The sequence below is a fragment of the Scyliorhinus canicula genome, chromosome 5, assembly GCF_902713615.1.
Source record: "Scyliorhinus canicula chromosome 5, sScyCan1.1, whole genome shotgun sequence".
Classification (NCBI taxonomy): Eukaryota; Metazoa; Chordata; class Chondrichthyes; order Carcharhiniformes; family Scyliorhinidae; genus Scyliorhinus; species Scyliorhinus canicula.
This window is the reverse complement of record NC_052150.1, coordinates 126,123,853-126,145,344: the sequence shown is the minus strand read 5'-3', so window position 1 is coordinate 126,145,344 and position 21,492 is coordinate 126,123,853. Positions and strand designations below refer to the sequence as shown.

Below are 21,492 nucleotides of genomic sequence, written 5' to 3'. Positions count from 1 at the left end.
AGTAAGAACAGCAGATATCCTTCCCTAAAGATTAGTATACGGACTACTGCCGTCTTAAATACATTTTAACGACCTGTGTATATAGGGCAAAGTTTCTCACTGACTTGAAAGTCAAAAATGTAATAAACAATGAACAGCAGAGTAAGTTTTATGCAGGGTCATGATGCAACACTATGTGTCATAACACTGTACTTGGCAGGAAGAATGAAGAAGTCAATATAAACTGAACAGTAAGATTTTAAAGAGGTGAAGGAATTGGGGGAGGGTTTGCGTTAATACACAAATCCTTGAATTTGTCAGGATGAGTTCAATAACGTGATTTAAAAATGGGTTCATTGGCTTTATTGATAAAGGAATAAAGTTGAAAAGCAAGGGAGTCATGCTTAATCTTTATGAAACACTGGTTATGCCTCAGTTAGAGTACTATGTTCAATTGTGACCACATTTGGGAAAGCATAGTAAGAAGTCTTACAACACCAGGTTAAAGTCCAACAGGTTTATTTCAAATCACTAGCTTTCGGAGCACTGCTCCTTCCTCAGGTGAATTAAGAGGTATGTTCCAGAAACATATATATAGACAAATTCAAAGATGACAGAACAAGAAGAAATTATTTCCAGTGGCAGACGGGTCAGTCGCCAGAGAGTACAAATTCCAGGCACTGATAACAGAAGTGACAAGAGGAAAAAACAAATTTTCACAGCAAGTTGTTGTGATTTGGAATGCAATGCTTGAAAGGTGGTGGAAGTATATTCAATCATAACTTTCAAAAGAGAATTGAAGAGCTACTTCAATTGAAGGCACATAAAAAAACAGGGCTGAGCAAAAAGCAAGGGAGTGAATTAATTGGGTAGCTATCAAAGATGGGACAAAGGCATGACAGGCTTAATGACCTACTTTTGCCTGTACCATTAGACTCACAGAATCCCTAGAGTGCAGAAGGAGGCCATGTGGCCCATCGAGTCTCCACTGACCCTCTGAAAGAGTACCCGACTTAAGCCCAATCCTCCACCCTATCTCCGCAACTCACCAAGGGGCAATTTCGCATACATAGCCAATCCACCCAACCTGAATATCTTTGGACTATGGGAGGAAACCGGAGCACCATATTTGATAAAGTTTTGATAAATGGAATCAAATATAAAATTGAAGTCAACAATTTTGAGTATCTTAAAGATGACACATTCAAAATATTCTCCCCTAAAATTGAAATGCACATCACAATGTTCAGAAAATGAAAACCACATCACTGCGTGTCTTACCTGGTTCTGCCGCATTCACATGTTTTTGTCACAAATGCAGGACATGATGGACACGGTCCAGGATGACATAGGCTGGAAGAAAAGATTCTGCTTCAGACTTTTATTTGAGAAAGTACAAACCTAACTTAACACTTTAACACTGTTAGAAAGTAATACTTTTGGTAATTCTTGTAACACTTAAAGTTAAATATTGCTCTATTTAGTGGGAAAATGGTTCAAATGACACACGCACTTCCAAATAATACCCTACTCAGTCTACAAAAACCCTGGCGATGATCTACCAATTTGATATGGTCATTTTAAATTCTGCCATATGGATTGAATTCATTCTTTCTTATTATCAAGTTCGTTCTGGCTGGATATAAATTAATCAGATATACTTGATCTTATTGTACATTAAAAACACAAACCCGCAACCATTAGGATTTCTAAGCTTCATTTAGTCTAGAGTAGATTTGCAACCATAGGTGAAGATTTTCAATGTTGGTTAAAATGGGGTGGATTAGAAATGATGCAAATGTTAAAATAAATAAAGGAAATTGGGCAAGAGAGGGAATGAGGAAGAAAGGCAAGACACGGTGACAAATTGAAAATGTTTTGGTTGATAGTTAAAATTGTTTACATGTGCATATTTTACTTGCATAAACTGAGCGTTGAAAATAGCAAATTTTCTTAGTTTAAACAATCTAGGATGAACGTACAAGCCATAAAATATTTACATATTGTCCCAATTATTGGAGGGTCCATTAATTTGTTGGCATTTTAAGGGTTACTTCCCCACCACCGTATCAAATAATGAGCTAAGTAACAAGCTTTACCAACCACATGGGTAAACAAGGGTTATTGTGAACAGAGGGGAAGGGAAATCAAATTTATTCACAACGATTTTTCATGCAATGCTAGCACCAATAATTATACTGCAATAGAATTGCTGGACAGAGAAAAGGCTCCATTTGTTTAAACTTGGCAATTAATAATTTAATAATAATCTTTATCGTCACAAGTAGGCTTACATTAACACTGCAATTAAGTTACTTTGAAAATCCCCTAATCGCCACACTCTGGCGCCTGTTCAGGTACACAGAGGGAGAATTCAGAATATCCAATCCACCTAACAGCACGTCTTTCGGGATTCATGCGAGGAATCCCACGCAGACACAGGGAGAACGTGCAGACTCTGTACAGACAGTGACTCAAGCGGGAATCGAATGTGGGACCCTGGAGCTGTGAAGTAACAGTGCTAGCCACCGTGAAACTAATCTGGATGAATTTTCTTCTGGAGAGATCATATTTAATGTGTTACAAAGTAACTGCATCAATAAACTGGAAATGCAGTGGGAATCTAACGACCAGGATAAAGCATAGCACCCATTGAAGCCACTCTTAACACTTTCTGCCAGATTTTCTGAAGATGGTTTATTAAGAAATTCCCTCAATTCTATGACTCACCAATTATGACTCAAAAGCGGTCATTATAGTGCAAGCACTGGAGGATCAAAACCTCTGAACCGTATTTTTTTTTTATAAAACAACTTTAACTGGCTATACACGAACATTATTCAGGTTTACTAACACCCAATTACTCAAAATTGCTTTTGCACGATTTGGGCTGGGTTGGAACCCCAACAGAAGTCAATTATATTGCTTTACATTTGAAATGCAATATAGTGGGGTTGGTCGAACATCGCGGCCAGCAATATCTGCAGGAGTGAGTGATGTTACTCTCACTTTGGCCTGCAACATTAACTTGAACTGCTGTTACTTTCTCCTTATTTTGGTGTCTCCACAATTGATTGAAGAGCAGATTGGAATAATGATTTGCATATGCTTACAATGAAGAAATGTAAAACAACCCAATAGCATTGCATAAGCATCAGATTAAAATGTGTAAACTTCAGAAAAACACCGGAGTCTGGTCACAGATCAGTCATGATCTTACTTAAGCAGCACGGTAGCATTGTGGATAGCACAATCGCTTCACAGCTCCAGGGTCCCAGGTTCGATTCCGGCTTGGGTCACTGTCTGTGCGGAGTCTGCACATCCTCCCCGTGTGTGCGTGGGTTTCCTCCGGGTGCTCCGGTTTCCTCCCACAGTCCAAAGATGTGCAGGTTAGGTGGATTGGCCATGATAAATTGCCCATAGTGTCCAAAATTGCCCTTAGTGTTGGGTGGGGTTACTGGGTTATGGGGATAGGGTGGAGGTGTTAACCTTGGGTAGGGTGCTCTTTCCAGGAGCCAGTGCAGACTCGATGGGCCGAATGGCCTCCTTCTGCACTGTAAATTCTATGAAATTAATGGTGGAACAAGCTGGAGGGGCTAAATGGCCTACTCTTATTCTTACCAATTAGGAAAACAAAGGTAGTTTTATTTTTTTTATTGGGAAACATTAGAAATAAGGTTTAAGTGGATTTAATGTAATGTTTCTGGAAGGGTAAAACCTACAGTTAGATTCATGCTGGACAAAGGTGTTTGTATGTATGAGGATTGGCTAAGTTCCAAACATGTTTCTATTATGCTCAGAGAGGGCTACAGCATGAAAAATAAATAAACGGTATAAACATGTGGGGGCTGCTTAGGAACTGGGATCTTGCAAGGCAGAGAAACTTTTAAGGTTTAGTTTAGCTAATTTGTGGACAGTTGGAGATGGGCCATGAGAGAGTAGGCAGCCCTCAGATCTGCTAGAAGCAGTTGGTTTCTACAGTTAAGAGTGGGAACATCTCTCTCAGCTTTGCTAGAACCCATTCTATGGAGTAATGGTTAAGAACACAGCTGCCAGAAATTTAAAGACCAGCGAGTTAAGGAAATTGGAGAAATGAAGAGAAGTGTCTAAGAAATCTGGGGTTAAGTAAAAAGAGACAAACTATGGTTCAGAAGAATTCAAGGAAGAGTAAATAAAGTATTCTAAGTAAGAGACAATTGTAGTCACCAGTTTAAAAGTGGGACAACAGTCTTCAAAGGTAAATCAAATACCTGATGCCATTTCAATACAGTCTGGGAATCAAGAGTTAAAGCAATTATGAGCAGTCTGCACAACAGTTAGAACAAATAAATCCAAAAGAGGATGGTGTAAAATCCTGGACTGGATTCATTGTTAATAGTGGAGCAGAAATCTGGATTTTAGAAGTGTCATTTGGAAAACCGGGTCTGGATTTTAGAATGCAAACCACTAAGGGAGAGAAGATTTTAAAGCAAGTTTTTGAGAGTGATATTTGGAAACTCACATATATGTAACCATCTGGGGGGGAGAGATTCGGCAGAGATATCCACAAACATTCACTTGGGGTTCAGAGTGGAGAGTGCATTTGCCCACAGCCATCTTGTGTGCTTAAAAGGCCTGTGCGAGACCATGTACTTTGTAATCCATGTTAATATTAAGGTGTGTGTGTGTAATTGTTAAGCTGGGGGAGGGGGGGGGGGGGGGGGGGGGGGCGGAAGAGAGAGAGTAAAGGTCTATTGTATCATAATCCAATTTTTTCATGTTTAATAAATATTTTTTCCTGTGTTAAAACTAATTAGCAATCCAATGGCTCTGTTCCTCCACGTTTTGTAAAAAAAAAGTAAAAGTAAATCTTTTGAGCCTGGGTTCCATTCTGGGATCTTCTCATCCAGTTATATCAACTGAGATTGTAACATATGGTTTTAACAAATAGTTTTGACGTATATTCGGTTCACTGTGCCCAACTTAATTTCTAAACAAAACAATTCAGAAACAAAAAAATATGCAGAAACTGAATTTGTTATAGTGATACTCACTAAGTTTCTTTATATGATCAACATTTCTGAGAAGTGCATTAGGTGAGCCAAATTCATTTATCAGTCAAGGTAAAATTATTTTAAGAATATTTATGTATTTTGTCAAAAAAAACTTCCAGTGCACTTTTATCTTAGTGTGACTCTCAAGTATCTTCCAATGTCTGTTTCCCAATGAGCGTAGGGAAGCATCTACATTAGTAGATAACTGGGGTTCCATAGTACTAAAGCTATCATAGGCAAATATAGAGTTGGCTCAAGTTCATTTTGTAAAAGTCTAAAGGTGGCACCTGTGAAATTAGTAGCATGTAGAAACTGATTTCTATTAGAAAAATGAGGGGTAACAGTATTTGGCAGTAATGTGCTCTTATGAAAAGCTAAAAAAAAACTTGTCCAGAGTACCCATATCCCAAAGCCATTGAAGTGAATTATCAAATGTAAAGTAATATCAAACAGGTAGGAAGATGCAAACATTTCTTGCATGTTTTCTGTGCTTACATGTTACACGAATGAGGACAGTCATTGCCAGATCTTTTCTTTCCACAAAGTTCTCCACAACTGTGAGGTATTTCATTCCTGTTCCACTCTGGATTGTTAACCTTACCTTACAAGTACATAAAATAAAACATTACCAGAAGCATCAACTTCAGTTTCATTAATGATCCTCAAAGTCTTAAAAAAAAGAGCAAAACAACTGCAATTGAAGAGCATCTCAACAGCATACCTCAAGAAAGTGTGAATTCATGGCTAGAGGCTGCAATTCATCATGTTTTGCTGAAAGTATTAATACTCAGAAAATAGCTTCACTGAATCTAAAGAAAGGAAGATGCCGCTCAATAAACCTCAACTGCTTTGAAGAAATTACAGAAGAGTAGACAGTTAAGTTCACAATAATATTGTTCAATGACACTTGTGCAAAGTTGTAAACAACAATCCATATAAAAGCCTCTGCCTCAACTATAGGATTCAATAGAAGAGCACTTGGAAAACAGTGGCAGGATCTGACAGTGTCAGCATGAATTTACGAAAAGGAAATCATGCTTGACAAGCCTACTGGAATTCTTCAAGGGTGTAACTAGGAGAATTGATGAGGGGGATCTAAAGCAGGTGGTTTATTCGGGCTTTCAGAAGGCTTTCGCCAAAATTCCACGCAAGAGATTAGCGTGTAAAATGAAAATGCATAGGATTGGGCATAGTGTATTGAAATGGATAGAAAACTGTTTGGCAGACAGCAAACAAAGGGTAGGAATAAACGTGTCTTTTACCCAGCAGCACAGGGCTGCATGGTAGCACAAATGGATAGCACTGTGGCTTCACACCACCAGGATCCCATGTGTGATTCCCTGCTGGGTCACTGTCTGTGCGGAGTCTGCACGCTCTCCCCGTGTCTACGTGGGTTTGCTCCGGGTGCTCCGGTTTCCTCCCACAGTCCAAAGATGTGCAGGTTAGGTGGATTGGCCATGCTAAATTGCCCTTAGTGTCCAAAAAGTTTAGGAGGGGTTATTGGGTTACAGGGATAGGGTAGAAGTGAGGGCTTAAGTGCGTCAGTGCAGACTTGATGGGCCAAATGGCCTCCTTCTTCACTGTATATTCTATGTTTTTCCAAATAGCAGGCAGTGACTCGTGGCACAAATGCTCAGATTCTAGCTATTCACAATATGCATTCATGATTTAGATGAGGGAACTAAATGTAATATCTCCAAATTTGAAAATGGCTACGCGGTGTGGGAGGGTGAGCTGTGAGAAGGTTGCAGAGATGATTCACTGTGATGACAAGTTGAGTGAGTGGAAAGATGCATGGCAGATACAGTATAATGTGGATAAACGCAAGGTTATCCACTTTGGTAGCAAAAACAGGAAGGCAGATTATCTGAATGGCTGTAGATTGAGAGAAAGGAATGTACGAGACTTGGGTTTGCTTAAACACAAGTCACTGAAAGCAAACATGCAGATGTAGCATGCGGTAAAGGCGACAAATGGTACGTTGACCTTCATAGTAAGAGGATTCAAGTATAGGAGCAAGGATATCTTGCTGCAATTATACTTGGTGAGACTACATCTGGAATATTAGTGGCAGTTTTGGTCTCTTTATCTGAGGATGTTCTTGCTATAGAGGGAGTGCAATAAAGGTTTACCAGACAGATTCCTGGGATGGCAGGACTGACGTATGAGGAGATATTGAGTCAGTTAGGATTATATTCGCTGGAGTTTAGAAGAATGAGGGGAATCTCATAGAAATCTATAAAATTCTAACAGGATTCGACAGGATAGATACTCCTGATGGTAGGGGAGTCCAGAACCAGGGGCCACAGTCTGAGGGAATGGGGTAAACCATTTAGGATTGAGATGAAGAGGAATCTCTTCACCCTGATAGTGGTGAGCCTGTGGAATTCGCTACCACAGAAAGCAGCTGAGGCTAAAACATTGTATGTTTTCACGAAGGAGTTAGGTAGATCTCTTGGGGCGAATAGGATTAAAGCATATGGGGGGGAAATCAGGAACACGTTACCGAGTTGGTTGATTAGCCATGATTATAATCATGGTGGAGCAGACATGATGGGCAGAATGGCCTACTACTGCACCTATTTTGTATGTTTCTATTTGTTTCCATGTGCTTTGTGGAAACAAATATGACACAAAGCCAAAATAAAATAATGCATAGAATCAATATTGTGCGTTTCGCTCAGATAGATCCTGAGACAGAATAAGAAGTTGGATTACAAATATAAGAAATAGGGCACTTTGAGAGAGTTGTAGTTTCAGACTCAGGAAATTTAGATCAATTATGCAACTAAACTGGATTTTTGCTTCCACTATTTCACCTTGAACCTCAGTCCATAAGTATCCATATGCTCCGCCATTGATCACTATTGTGCAAAGAAGGATTTCCGTTAATGGTCATTAAAGTTACCTTTCACTCATTTGAATTCTTGCAATGTAACTGAAAACAATATTCCATGCTTACCTTTTCCATGCCTCTATATGATCACCTTTCAGGCACCCTCCTAAAGTCCTCTAGTTTACTTATAAGTTAGGCCTTTTGTTCTGGAAGCCAACCTCGGCCTCTTGACTTCACTGCATCCAGTGCTTGAAAATTTCCCTTTGTCTTACTGGCTAGAATTGGGCACAGTACTCAAGGTGCAGAACACCATACTAATTTGAGCATGACTTCCTCTGAATTATACTTTGTTTGTCCTTACAAACAACAGCTCAGATACCACCATCACCATTCATCGGTATATCCTGTCCCACCAGTAGGACAGACCCAGCAGAGGTGGCAGCAGGATACAGTCGGGAGGGAGTTACGCTGGGAACCCTCAACATCGACACCGGAACAATGAAGACTTGTGGCATCAGGTCAAATATGGGCAAGGAATTCTCCTGCTGATTTCCACATACCCGATGAATCAGTGCTCCTCCATGTTGAACACCACTTACTAAGGGTGGCAAGGGCATAGAATGCACGCTGGGTGGGGGAATTTCATATCTATCACCAAGAATGGCTCGGTTGCAGCACCACAGATTGAGGTGGTCGAGGCTTAAAGGACATAGCTGCTAGACTGAGTCTGCGGCAGATGCAAAGGGGACCGGGAAGTTGGAAAATGTACTTGACCTCATCCTCACCAACCTGCCTGCGACAAATGCATCTGTCCATGACTGTATCGGTAAGAGTGATCACCGCACAGTCCTTGTAGAGACAAAGTCCCATCATCACACTGAGGATACCCACCATTACTACCACCGTGTGAAATGGGGTAGATTACGAACAGATCGAGCAACTTAAAACTGGGCATCCATGAGGTGCTGTGGACCATCATGGGCAGCAGAATTGTACTCAACCACAATCTGTTACCTCATGGCCCGGCATTTCCCCCATTCTAACATTCACACCAAGCCAGGGGATCAACCCTGGTTCAATGCAGGAGAGCATGCCAGGAGTAGCATTCGGCATACCTATAAAAGGTGTCAAACTGGTGAAGGTAAAACCAGGCCAAACACCATAAGCAGCTAGTGATAGTCAAAGCTAAGTGATCTCACAATCAATGGGTCAGATCTGAGCTCTTCAGTCCTGCCATATCCAGTCTTGAATGGTGATCCACAATTAAAAACTGGAGGAGGAGGCTCCACAAATATTCCTATCCTGGATGTGGAGATGCCGGCGTTGGACTGGGGTGAGCACAGTAAGAAGTCTTACAACACCAGGTTAAAGTCCAACAGGTTTGTTTCAAACACGAGCTTTCGGAGCAGTGCTCCGAAAGCTCGTGTTTGAAACAAACCTGGTGGACTTTAACCTGGTGTTGTAAGACTTCTTACTGTCCTATCCTTGAGGATGAGGAGCCAATCACATCAGTGCAAATGACAAGACTGTAACATATCTTCAGCCAGTATTGCCGAGTGAATGATAACATCTCTGTCTCTTCTGGAGTTCCCTAGCACTACAGGTGCCCTTCTTCAGACAATTCAATTCACTCCAGGTGATATGAATGAAAATGAAAATCGCTTATTGTCACGAGTAGGCTTCAATGAAGTTACTGTGAAAAGCCCCTAGTCGCCACATTCCGGCGCCTGTCCGGGGAGGCTGGTACGGGAATATCAAGAAATAGCTGAAGACACTGGATACTGCCAAGGTTCTGGACCCTGACAATATTCTGGGAATAATAATGAAGACCTGTGCTCCAGAACTTGATGTCTCCCATGCAAAGTATTCCACTACAGCTACAACACTGACATCTAGGGGAGGCAGTGACGCAGCGGTATTGGCACTGGACCGGTAATCCAGAGACCCAGAATAATGCTCTGGGGATCCAGGTTCAAATCCCGCCACTGCAGATGATGAAATTTGATTTCAATAAAAAATCTGGAATGCTGACCATGAATGCACTATATATTGTTGTAAAAACCCATCTGATTCACTACTGTATTTTAGGGAAGGAAATGCACCATAGAAAGCATCCTATCTGGCTGTATCACAGCTTGGTATGGCAACTGCTCAGCCTAAGACCATAAGAAACTACAGTCGTGAACATAGCCCAGTCCATCACACGAACCCGCCTCCCATCCATTGACTCTGTCTGCACCTCCTGCTGCCTCAGGAAAGCGGGCAGCCTAATCAAAGACCCCTCTCACCTGGGTTATGCTCTCTTCCAACTCCTTCCATTGGGCAGGAGATACAAAATGTCTGAAAACACATACTAAAAGATTCAAAAACAGCTTTTCCCCAGCTGTTACCAGACTCCTGAATGACCCTCTTATGGACTGATCTGATCTCTTCACACATCTTCTGTACTGAGTAGTACTGCAGGCCTGTATGCTTCACCCGATGTCTGTATCTATGTATTTACATGATGCATGTCCTATGTTTTTTTCATGTATGGAATGATCCATCTCGACTGTACACAGAACAATACTTTTCACTGTAACTTGGTACACGTGATAATAAAACAAATCCAATCCAATCTGCAGTCCTTACCTGGTCTGACCCACATGTAACTCCAGAAATGTGGTTGACTCTTAACTGCCCCCTCAAGGGGCAATTAGGGATGAGCAATAAATGCTGGCTCAGCCAGCGATGCCCACATCAATGAACCAATGGGAAAAAAGAAATCTACCTGGCAGTGTGGGAAATTGATCAGGTTATGAACTGCACACAAAAAGAAGGACAAATCCAACCCGGCCAATTGCCACCCCATCAGTCTACTCTCGATCATCAGTAAAGTGATGGAAGGGGTCATCAACAGTGCAATTAAGTGGCACCCGTTGAACAATACCTGCTCACTGATGTCCAGTTTGTGTTCTGCCAAAGACACTCAGCTCCTGGCCTCATTGCAGCCTTGGTTCAAACATGAACAAAAGTGCAAAACTCCAGAGATGAGGCGAGAGCGACTGCCTTTGATACCAAGGCCGCATTTGACCAAGTGTGGTATCAAGGAGCCCTAGCAAAACTGGAGTTAAGTCAAGAAAATGGTTCACTGGTTGGACTCATACTCAGCTCCAAGTGGTTGTGGTTGTTGGAGGTCAGTCATCTCAGTTCCAGGGCATCAGAGAGTTCTTCAGGGTAGTATCCTAGGTACAGCCAACTTCAGCTGTTTCATCACCCTAGGCCCAACCATCTTCAGCTGCTTCATCAATGCCTTTCTGCCATCCTAAAAGTCATGAGCTGATGATTGCACAATGTGATCCAGAAATGTGGTTGACTCTTAACTGACCCCTCAAGGGGCAATTAGGGATGAGCAATAAATGCTGGCTCAGCCAGCGATGCCCACATCAATGAACCAATGGGAAAAAAGAAATCTTGTGTGGAACTTTAAATAAATGTGGGAAGTTGAGATCATAAAATCCCTACAGTGCAGGAGGCGTCCATCCGGACCATCAAGTCCACACCGAACCTCTGAAGGAGACTCCACTCTGACCCCTACCCACCTCCTCATCCCCGCCCAATCTTTTTTAGGACACTAAGGGGCAATTTAGCATAGCCAATCCACCTAACCTTCACATCATTGGACTGCGGGAGGAAACTGGAGAAAACCCCGGGGAGAACATTCAAACTCCACACAGTCACCCAAGGTGGAATTGAATCCATGTGCCTGGCGCTGTGAGGTGGCAGTGCTAACTGTAGACATTTGCTGACAATTCCGTTAAGTGACTGACTCAAACAATTTAACTGGATTAGTCAGACAAGACTTACCCTTTATAAATCCATGCTGACAATCCTTGATCAGTTCATAGCTACTCAAGTGCTCAGTCACACTTTCCCGGATGAGAGGTTCAATCTGTATGGTCTATAAATTCCTGGTCTCTCCTTTCTAAAATTATGGAGTGTTATGTACAATTTTCCAAATGAAAAGGCACAAATTCCGACAAAAGTATGACAAGTCTTGACTAACCCAACTGAAAATTCCCCCACCTTTCCTTTAATCGCTTCGGGTGGAAGTCATTAGGTTCTAGAGATTTGTCTACCTCAAGTTCCATTACTTTCTACATTACCTTGTTTTTTACTTCAACTAAATCTCTTGACTTGCTTTACTCTAAATATTAATTTATAAAGTCTGCCGTTTCCTAATTATCCAGTGGAATGTCAGTTGCTTGTCTTCATACTGAAGCAAATTAGCAATATCTGAGGTCTCTTATGTTACATTACCACGTGTTACTTTTCCTTTCCTTCCACCTTAATATTATTTCTCTAAAAGGTTAGTTGATAAAGTGCAGAACAAGATTTGGATCATAGATAATCGAATATGCAGAAAAACAAGCAGTAGCCAGAGAATCAAAATCAGCAACAGAAGGATGTGTTAGCAAAGGGTCAGGAAAGGAGATTTTGCGTGAAGGAAAGTTTACAAAAGCATTGAGTGAAATAATGAAAGAGTGAAAGACCTATGAGAGAATAATAATGAAAATCATTAAATTGTAACGTGTTTGGTGCGACAAATATTATTAAAAGCTAGGCAGTTGTTTCTTGCAAATGCAACTTTGTGCTCAGTTTCATTCGTACTGGAGACCCCAAAGCATGAGTGTAATTACTTTAATACTTATTCCGAAGCAGCATCCGGCCATAAACTATCCTAGAGTTCACACTATTCTGGAGGTATGCATTAAAAATCAAGCAGTCAAAAATCAGGTGTATAATTTTCACCCCAGATCGATTACATACGTATTAGAAACATCTTTATTTAAAATTAAAAGTAAACAAATTACATTGTGGGCGGGATTTACTGGCCAAACCGCCACGTGTTTTTCGGTGATGGAGGCGCAACGCCCCCCGGAATCTACTGGTTCTGCCGTCGTCAACGGGATTTCCCGCTGACTACATCCCTTGTCACCCGTAAACTCATGCCTGGGTGTGGGACCAGAATTTCTCACTGGAATGAACAGCTGGTAAATCCCGCCCTCCATGTTATATGCAGAAGAATCACAAGGCACTTATTTCAACATTTTTCAAAAACAATTTACTGCTGAATATTTTCAAGTAAATACTACTTACCACAAAAGCACATGTAAGAATTAGGGACTCGAACAGAAACATTCTGGCATGCAGGACATCGCCAACCGCCATTCCCATCTAGAATGCAAAATAAATGCAAATACTTAGTTCAACAAAATGGTAGGAACAAACTTTATTCCCATAACCTTTTCATACATTGCTCCTTGCAAGAGAACACAAATTTGCTCGTATTAAGATACACCTCTGCAAGTTCCTGACTCTTACTGACTGCAAACAATTTCTGAAAGGTTTATTATTTTTCTTTACTTCTACACAGTGCGTTGGATGAAAATGGAATACAAATACAACTGTTCAATAAAACAAAACATACTAAAAAACATTCCAAAAGAATGCATTGACATTATCCATGGCAACTCATGGCAACAGGGGCTAAACACCTGGTTTGTCAAGCAGAACAAGGCCAGCATCGCGGGTTCAATTCCCGTACCAGCCTCCACGAACAGGCGCCGGAATGTGGTGACTAGGGCTTTTCACAGTAACTTCATTTTGTGTAAAAAGGTGATCAAGATGTTCTGCTGAAGTTACAATAGGAGCTCCTCCACAACGCTTCTGGTGACAAGAATATTCAAGTAGAGTTCTTAAGACTTAAGATTAAAAAGCAGGGCCTCTCTGGTAGAAATCTCAGGATTACGGGCGGCATGTGGCGCAGTGGCTAGCACTAGTACTGCGGTGCTGAGTACCCTGGTTTGAATCCCGGTCCTGGGTCACTGTCCGCGTGGAGTTTGCACATTCTCCCCATGTCTGCATGGGTTTAACTCCCACAACCCAAATATGTGCAGGTTGGGTAGATTGGCCACGCTACATTGCCCCTTAATTGGAAAAAAAATTGGGTGCTCTAAATTTATTTTTAAAATAAAAAAAAAAGAAATCTCAGGAAATTTACTCCCCATGCCACACAGGGATAAAGTGCAATTAAACACATGGCTAAAGAACTGGTGCCACGAGGGAGGGCGTCAGTTTTTTGGATCACTGGGACGTCTTCCAGGGAAGATGGGGCCTGTACAAAGAAAGACGGGTTACACCTGAACTGGAGAGGCACCAATATCCTGACTGGGAGGTTTGCTAATATGGTTCGGGTGGATTTAAACTATATTTGGCAGAGGGGTGGGAATCAGAACAGTAAGCCAGCAAGTGTAGAGACTGGGGATGAGCATGGTACCAGGGTCACGTTCACTAAGAGGAAGGGTAGGCTGGGGGAGGTCGAGCTCAGTGGGGCTGGAGGTCTAAAGCGTATCTGCTATAATGCACGAAGTATAACAGGTAAGACAGATGAACTTAAAGCCTTTATTCACACGCGGAACTTGGATGTAGTTGCTGTAACGGAGACTTGAAAAAGTCAGGACTGGCAGCTAAATATTCCAGGTGTTTTAGGCAAGACAGGGAGGAAGGTAAAAGAGGTGGGGGAGTTGCAGTACTGGCTAGGGAACATATTACAGCTGTACAGAGGGCGAACACCATGGAAGAATCAAGTAATGAGGCACTGTGGGTAGAGCACAGAAACATAAGGGGTCAGTCACTATGAAGGGGGTAGTACAGGCCTCCCAACAGCCCACGGGAAGTTGAGGAACAGATATGCAAGTAGATTCTGGATAGATGTAGAAATAATAGGGTTGTTGTAGTGGGAGACTTTAATTTTCCTCATATTGACTGGAAATCCCATAGGACTAGGGGTGTGGATGGTGAGGAATTTGTTAAGCGCGTCCAGGAAGGTTTTGTGGAACAATATGTGGACAGTCCAACTAGAGATGGGGCTATATTTGAACTGGTACTAGGGAACGATCTCGGCCAGGTCATCAACGTTCTAGTGGGAGAATATGTGGCGAACAGTGACCAAAATTCCGTAAGCTTTCGGATACTCATGGAAAAGAACGGGTGTTGTCCTCGAGCTAAGGTGCTAAATTGGGGGAAGGCTAATTACAACCAGATTAGGCACGATTTGGAGGCTGTTGTTTGGGAGAGGGTGTTTGAGGGTAAATCCACATTTGGCATATGGAAGTCTTTTAAGGAGCAGTTGATGGGAGTGCAGGACAGGCATGCGCCAGTAAAAAGGAAGGACAGGAAAGGCAGGATTCGGGAACCAGGGATGACCAGGGAAATTAAGAATATTGCCAAAAAGAAAAAAGATGCATATGTGAGGTACAGGCAACTAAAAACTGATAAAGCACTTGAGGAATACAAGGAAAGTAGAAAAGAGCTCAAGCAGGGAGTTAGGAGGGCAAAAAGGAGTCATGAAATGTCCTTCGCAGAATTAAGGAGAATCCCAAGGCGTTTTGTATGTATATTAGGAACAAGAGGGTAGCTAGAGAAAGAGTTGGCCCACCCAAGAACAAAGGAGGGAAAATATGTATAGAACCAGAGGAAGTAGGCGAGGTCCTTAATGAGTACTTTGCATCGTTATTCACAAAGCAGATGGACACGCTGATTGGTGGTGTCTCAGGGGGATGTATAAACACTTTAGAACAGGTTGTTATTATGAGGGAGGAATTGTTAGGTGTGTTAAAAAGCATTACGGTAGACAAACCCACAGGGCCAGATTGCATCTATCCCAGATTACTGAGGGAGGCAAGAGATTAAATCATAGAACTACTACTATCATATGCATGGATGAACAGCTAGAGATCAAATTTGAAGTCCTGAGTCAGTTGGCAACTTCCTCATCAGCCTGTTGTAGGTCAGTAAGATCGCCACTGAAGCACTGGTTGGGGCACTTGTCCATTTTATGGACCACGGTTTCCATTTCATCACAATTGCACAGGAGTGAGTCACGCGTCCCCAATGGGAGGGTATTGCAGCAGTGTCCGACTCCAGTGCAAACCTTTTCAATTTGACCCATTTGCCACACAGGAGGTGGAAGCATGAGATTTCCAATGTAGGATCATCAACCAAGTGCTGATTCTGGTCTGTGCTGTTAGTGTTGTGCGACAGGTCCTTCTACAGGTCTGCAGCAGAACTGTCCAGCTCAGATAGGTTGGTCCAGATTGGGCATCTTGTAATGAGGCGTTTGGCGGGTGGGTGATGTCTTCTATCAGTGTCAGATCCAATTTCTGTGCACTCTCTCTGGCAATCGTACTGTGCTCGCTGCACAACAGATTTGTGGCGGTGCGATGTTACAGTACAACGGTAGCCAATTTGTATTCGTTGACCAGATTACTCCAGGGACGTTCCTCATGGTCTCATTCAGTTGGATGTCTACCAGTGCGCAGAGTTCTTCCAGACAGAAGCGCAGTACTCAGAGAGCCAAAGAGGAAGTTCTTACAGATCTGGTTCCCCAAAAGGTTTCTACTAATTTGCTGATGAGATTGTTGCATGTTTTCAGTTTAGCTGAGACTTTCTGGAGATGTAGCTTAAAGATCAGCGAGCAGTCCAAACGACACCAAGGTAGATAGGTCTTTGATGCAGCTGCTGTTTAGGTAGAGGTCAACTTCCTGGTGCCTTCTTGCATTGTCACGGTTATACGGTTTTGGCAGCACTTGGTTTGAGTCACCAGTTTTTGCTGCATTCAGAGAGTTTACGAAGGTCATATTAAGAGCACTGTTAATGTGCTTGAATCTCTCGCTTGGCAAGCACAGCAGATGTCATCTGTGTAGATGAACTTGCGGCTGCATGTGGTTTGTAGGTCATTAACGTACAGGTTGAACAGGGCGGGGGCTAGTCCTGATTCTGGAGGTAGGCCATTTTGCTGCATCTTCGATATGCTGACATTGGGCCCCATATATACTCGAAATAGCCTGTTTTGAAGGAGAGAAGCAAAACTAATAACCCAGGGTGGTAGGACCCTAGAAAGCTTGAATAGAAGGCCTTTGTGCCCACAGTGTCATAAACTGCAGTAAGATCGAAGTAGATGACTCCAACTTGAAGGCGCTTTTGAAAGCCATTTTCCATATGGGTGGTGAGGGTAATTATCTGGTTTTCTGTGCTGTGCTCCTTCCAGAGTCCAGCTTGGTGTATGGCTAGTGTATCCTCCACAGTTGGTTGGATACGGTACATGAAGATCCTCTGTAACAGCTTATAATACATGGATCGAAGAGAAATTGGTATGCAATTGGAATCTTCTTGAGGGTGCTTGCAAGGCTCTGGCATTGCAATTATCTTAGCTTTCCACCAAATTTTGGCAGTTGTAAAGGATCTTCTTGGTAAGAGTGAGCATAACATAATGAATTTAACATACAGTTTGAGGATGAGAAACTTGTATTTGAAACTAATGTCTTATAAAGATTATAATTATTTGGAAAATAGTACCAGGAAAGCTAGTGAAATTAAGGCTGACAAGTCGCTTGGACTTGATGGCCTGCATCCTAGGAAAGTAAAAGATGTGGTTGCAGAGATAACGATGCATAGATTGTAATCTTCCAAAATTTCCTAGATTGTGGCAAGATCCCATTGGAGTGGAAAACCTCATATGCTGCACTCTATTCAAAAAAGATGGGTAAAAAGCAGGAAACTATCGGCCGGTTAGTCTACATTTGTCACTGGAAAATATAGGAACCCAGTATTAAGAAAGTAGCAAGAAAATCACAATAAAAGCATGCTGACTATGCTTGATTGTACAAAAGGAAAATTGTGTTTCTCAAATTTATTAAGAGTTGAGAATGTAACAAGCAGGGTGGATAAAGAACCACTAGATGTAGTTTATTTGAATTTCGAAAGGCATTTGATAAAGTGCCACATAAAGTTCACTGCACAAGAGCTCATGGTGTTGTACTAATATATTCGCAACAATAAAGGCTTGGTTAACTAACGGGAAACAGTGAATCAGGCTACTTGGACTGTTTTCAAGTTAGCAAACTGTATCTAGTGGTGGGCCATGGCGATCAGTGCTGGTGCCACAACTACTTACAATCTATATTAATGGCTTGGATGAAGGGAACAAGTGTATAGTAACCAAATGTACTGACATTACAAAGATAGGTAGGAAAACAAGTTTTCAGTAGGATACAAAGAGTCTGCAAAGGCGTACAGATAGGTCAAATGAGTGGGCAAACATTTGGCAGATGGGAGTATAATGTGGGAACATGAGAGGTTGCTCACTTTGATGGTAAAAACAGAAAGAACGTTATTTAACGCTGTAATAAAGAGGGATTTAGGTGTCCCTGTACATGAATCACACAAAGTTAGCAAATAATTAAGACAAATGTAATGGCAACCCTTATTGCCAAGGGGAAAGGAGTATAAATTTAGCAAAGTATTTTTTTCAATTCGCTCATTGGACATGGGTGTTGCTAGCTGGGCCAGTATTTATTGTCCGTCCCTAATTGCCCTTGAAGAGATGGGTCATAAACACATGCCTAGTCGGTGTCAACTCTATCCTGGGACAGTGGATGGAATATGACTGCCAGTGAACAAGACTCCAAGGCTAAATTGATTGAATGGGAAAGTGCGAGATCCATGGATAACAAAGGCTAAGTTAGAGACCTGTGGAACTGCATATGGTGCCCTATATGTGAGGAGTGATGTGGATGTTTGTGGTTTTATAAAGTGCAAATTTGTTGCACTGACTATTCAGAGTGAAATTTACCCTTTTGTTTTAAGTATCATTCACCTACTAATGTTTGTATTATGGTAATCTTGGTTTGATTGTTATTGTAAAAGTTTTAAAAAATGAAACCTGAGGGTAGCACGGTGGCACAGTGGTTAGCACAGCTGTCTCACAGAGGTCTCAGGTGCGATCCTGGCTCTGGGTCACTGTCCGTGTGGAATTTGCACATTCTCCCAGTGTTTGGGTGGGTTTCTCCCCCCCAACCCAAAGATGTGCAGGGTAGGTGGATTGGCCAGGTTAAATTGCCCTTAATTGGAAAAAATGAATTTTAAAAAGTGAAATCTTATTCATCGGTTTTTGTTGACATTGTGGATTTCCTTTCTTTTAAAATATTATCCATCTCTATGTGGATAGTAACAAGCAGTTAAGATGACATTAGTTGTGATTTTAGAGCACTTAATGGGGCTATGAAAAGGAAGACATCATTCACCTCTTGGACATGAAAGGATCTCAGTGATTGTTTCTCTTTTAGCGTCAACAGGATAGATTTGAATTCAACAATGGACAACTACAGAGCCACCTACAGGTGTAACTTGTATTGCAGGTAGATGTGCACACTCGTAGAATGGGTTTGCCATTGACAGAAGTGAACACCAGAATTTATCTGGTTTCTTCCAATAAATCACCTACAATCTGGTCTGCAAAAGACCTGACACTAATTCATCTCCTGAGAGGAGAATGATTAACTGTATACATTATATATATTATATAAATCAAGGAAAACAGCAGAACTCAAATGGTACAGCAGGCCTGGAGTGAGAAACAGAGTTTATATTTCAGGTCCGTGATCATTTGTCAGAAATAGCAAACTAACCTTCAGCCTGCGAAGCTGGTGATCTTGCCCATTTCTTAATACAATTCAAGTGGAACACATGGTAACAGCTTTGACAGCTCCAAACAGGTACCATCACACGGATCACCTCACAGCAAACCATACATTCATATTTCTCAGCTGTAAGTTGTTCAATCAGTGATCCTGACAGAAAATAAATAGTTAATTAGACCAATTAAAGCTACTGGTTGCTGAAAAAAAAAAGACTGGAAGGGATCAGGCGAAATAATAGTTATTGGATTGAAAAATGTGAATACTTTAGATTACATTGCAATGAGTTTTATCTGCTAAATGATATAAAAGGAATGACAGACATATGGGTGTTATTATTTGGCTTATTGATATCCACTGCTGCATAAAATGAGGAGTGCAAAAAAGACACATTTTAAAGTTTTATAAAAACATTGTTGGAGATGTTCCTAATTCACCACCTTAAAATGCTGCCACCACAAGAAGTCATGATGGTCTAACCCAGTAGTTCCACACTTGTGGAGGGATTCTCTACAAATGTAACCACAGCAGGGTACAGTAATATAGCAATTACGGTAGTGGATTGGCAAGCCAGAATTGTGAATTCAGAGACGAGGATGCAAGTTGAAAAAACTATCTCACTGTAAGGATTCTATGGATCCTAAGTTAACATCCTATTTGCATGAAGTCAAAAGACTTTAACTTCATTGAGCCAAAGTTTTGTGACTCCAAGTTCTAGGGCTTTCCCAACATACCATCCTCAAGAACAACTTACCAATTAACTAGGCAGCCTGGTCTAATTAGTTGAACAATGGGAACATGTGGCTATGTTCACTCTGGCACAGGAAAAGGCACGAGACCAACATTTTAAAACACATGCCATGGAGAGGGGAAAGCTTTGCCGTGTGCAAAACCCTGATTTCAAGGACAAATGAGTAGGTATTATTATTACCATTTATGTTTCCTCAAACTAGTTATTGAGGAATTCCATTAATTCTACAATAATGCATTTGTAGATCGCTACAGCACAAGATGCTGCCACTTGACCCATCATGACTATGCTTTCGGCTAAAGGAAGGAGCTGGTCATTGACTTCAGGAAGCAAAATGTCGTACACACCCCTTTCCCCATCAATGGTGCTAAGGTGGAGATGGTTGACAGCTTCAAATTCCTAGGTGTGCAAATCACCAATCATCTGTCCTAGTCCACCCACATCGACCAAGAAAGCACGACAATGCCTATACTTCTCAGGAAATTCAGCATGTCCACATTGACTCATACCAATTTTTACAGATGTACCATACAAAGCCTCCCATCTGGCTGCATCACAACTTGGTATGCAACTGCCCGCCCAAGACCGTAAGAAATTACAGAGAGTCATGAACACAGCCCAGTCCATCACGCGAACCCACCTCCCATCCATTGACTCTATCTACACCTCCCATTATCTTGGGAAAGAGGGCAGCATAATCAAAGACCCCTTCCACCCGGGTTATTCTCTTTTCCAACCTCTTCCATCGGGCAGAAGATACAAAAGTCTGAGAACACGCATTAACAGATTCAAAAACAGCTTCTTCCCTGTTACCCGACTCTTGAATGACCCTCTTATGGACTGAGCTGATCACTCCATGCACCTTCTCTACCGAGTAGTACTACACTCCGTATGCTTCACTCAATGCCTGTGCCTGTTTACATTGTGTATTTATCGTGTGTCCTTAGTTTTTCACGTATGGAACGACCCGTCTGGACTGTACACAGAACAATTCTTTTCACTGTACACATGACAATAAATCTGAATAAATGTAAATAATTTAGTCCCATTCCCCCAACATGCCTGAAAATGTCTTCCCATTAAGCAAAGTTTCCACTGAGCTCCAGGACCACGCAACAACCAGAAAGTGTGTGCAGTGGCACAAAAATTTAAAGGTACCGCACATGTAGATGCATAGGTCAAGAATCACAAAATAAGATTAGAGAGGTTGAGCCTTCAAGCATTTAGCAAATTTCCTTTCAAAAGTTGCGACAAAATTTGGTTCTACCAACCCTTTAAGACAAATGTACACTAGATCACAAAATGGGCTGTGTAAAGGAAATCCTCATCATCTTTGGTTCTTTCAATATTCACTTCAAAATCAATGTTTTCTGT

At 41.6% G+C, this 21,492-nt stretch overlaps 1 protein-coding gene across 3 annotated transcripts in view; it reads right to left on the bottom strand.

Moving 5' to 3' along the window:
• Positions 1–21,492, bottom strand: part of nfx1 (nuclear transcription factor, X-box binding 1) — a 147,277-nt gene that overhangs the window by 62,309 nt on the left and 63,476 nt on the right. For all 3 annotated transcript variants that reach the window (XM_038797589.1, XM_038797587.1, XM_038797588.1), the window contains 4 exons: positions 19,359–19,520; positions 12,988–13,065; positions 5,508–5,613; positions 1,261–1,332 (listed from right to left, as the gene is read on the bottom strand). In XM_038797589.1, coding sequence (XP_038653517.1) covers positions 1,261–1,332; positions 5,508–5,613; positions 12,988–13,065; positions 19,359–19,520 — 418 coding nt within the window. The remainder of the gene's footprint in view (positions 1–1,260; positions 1,333–5,507; positions 5,614–12,987; positions 13,066–19,358; positions 19,521–21,492) is intronic.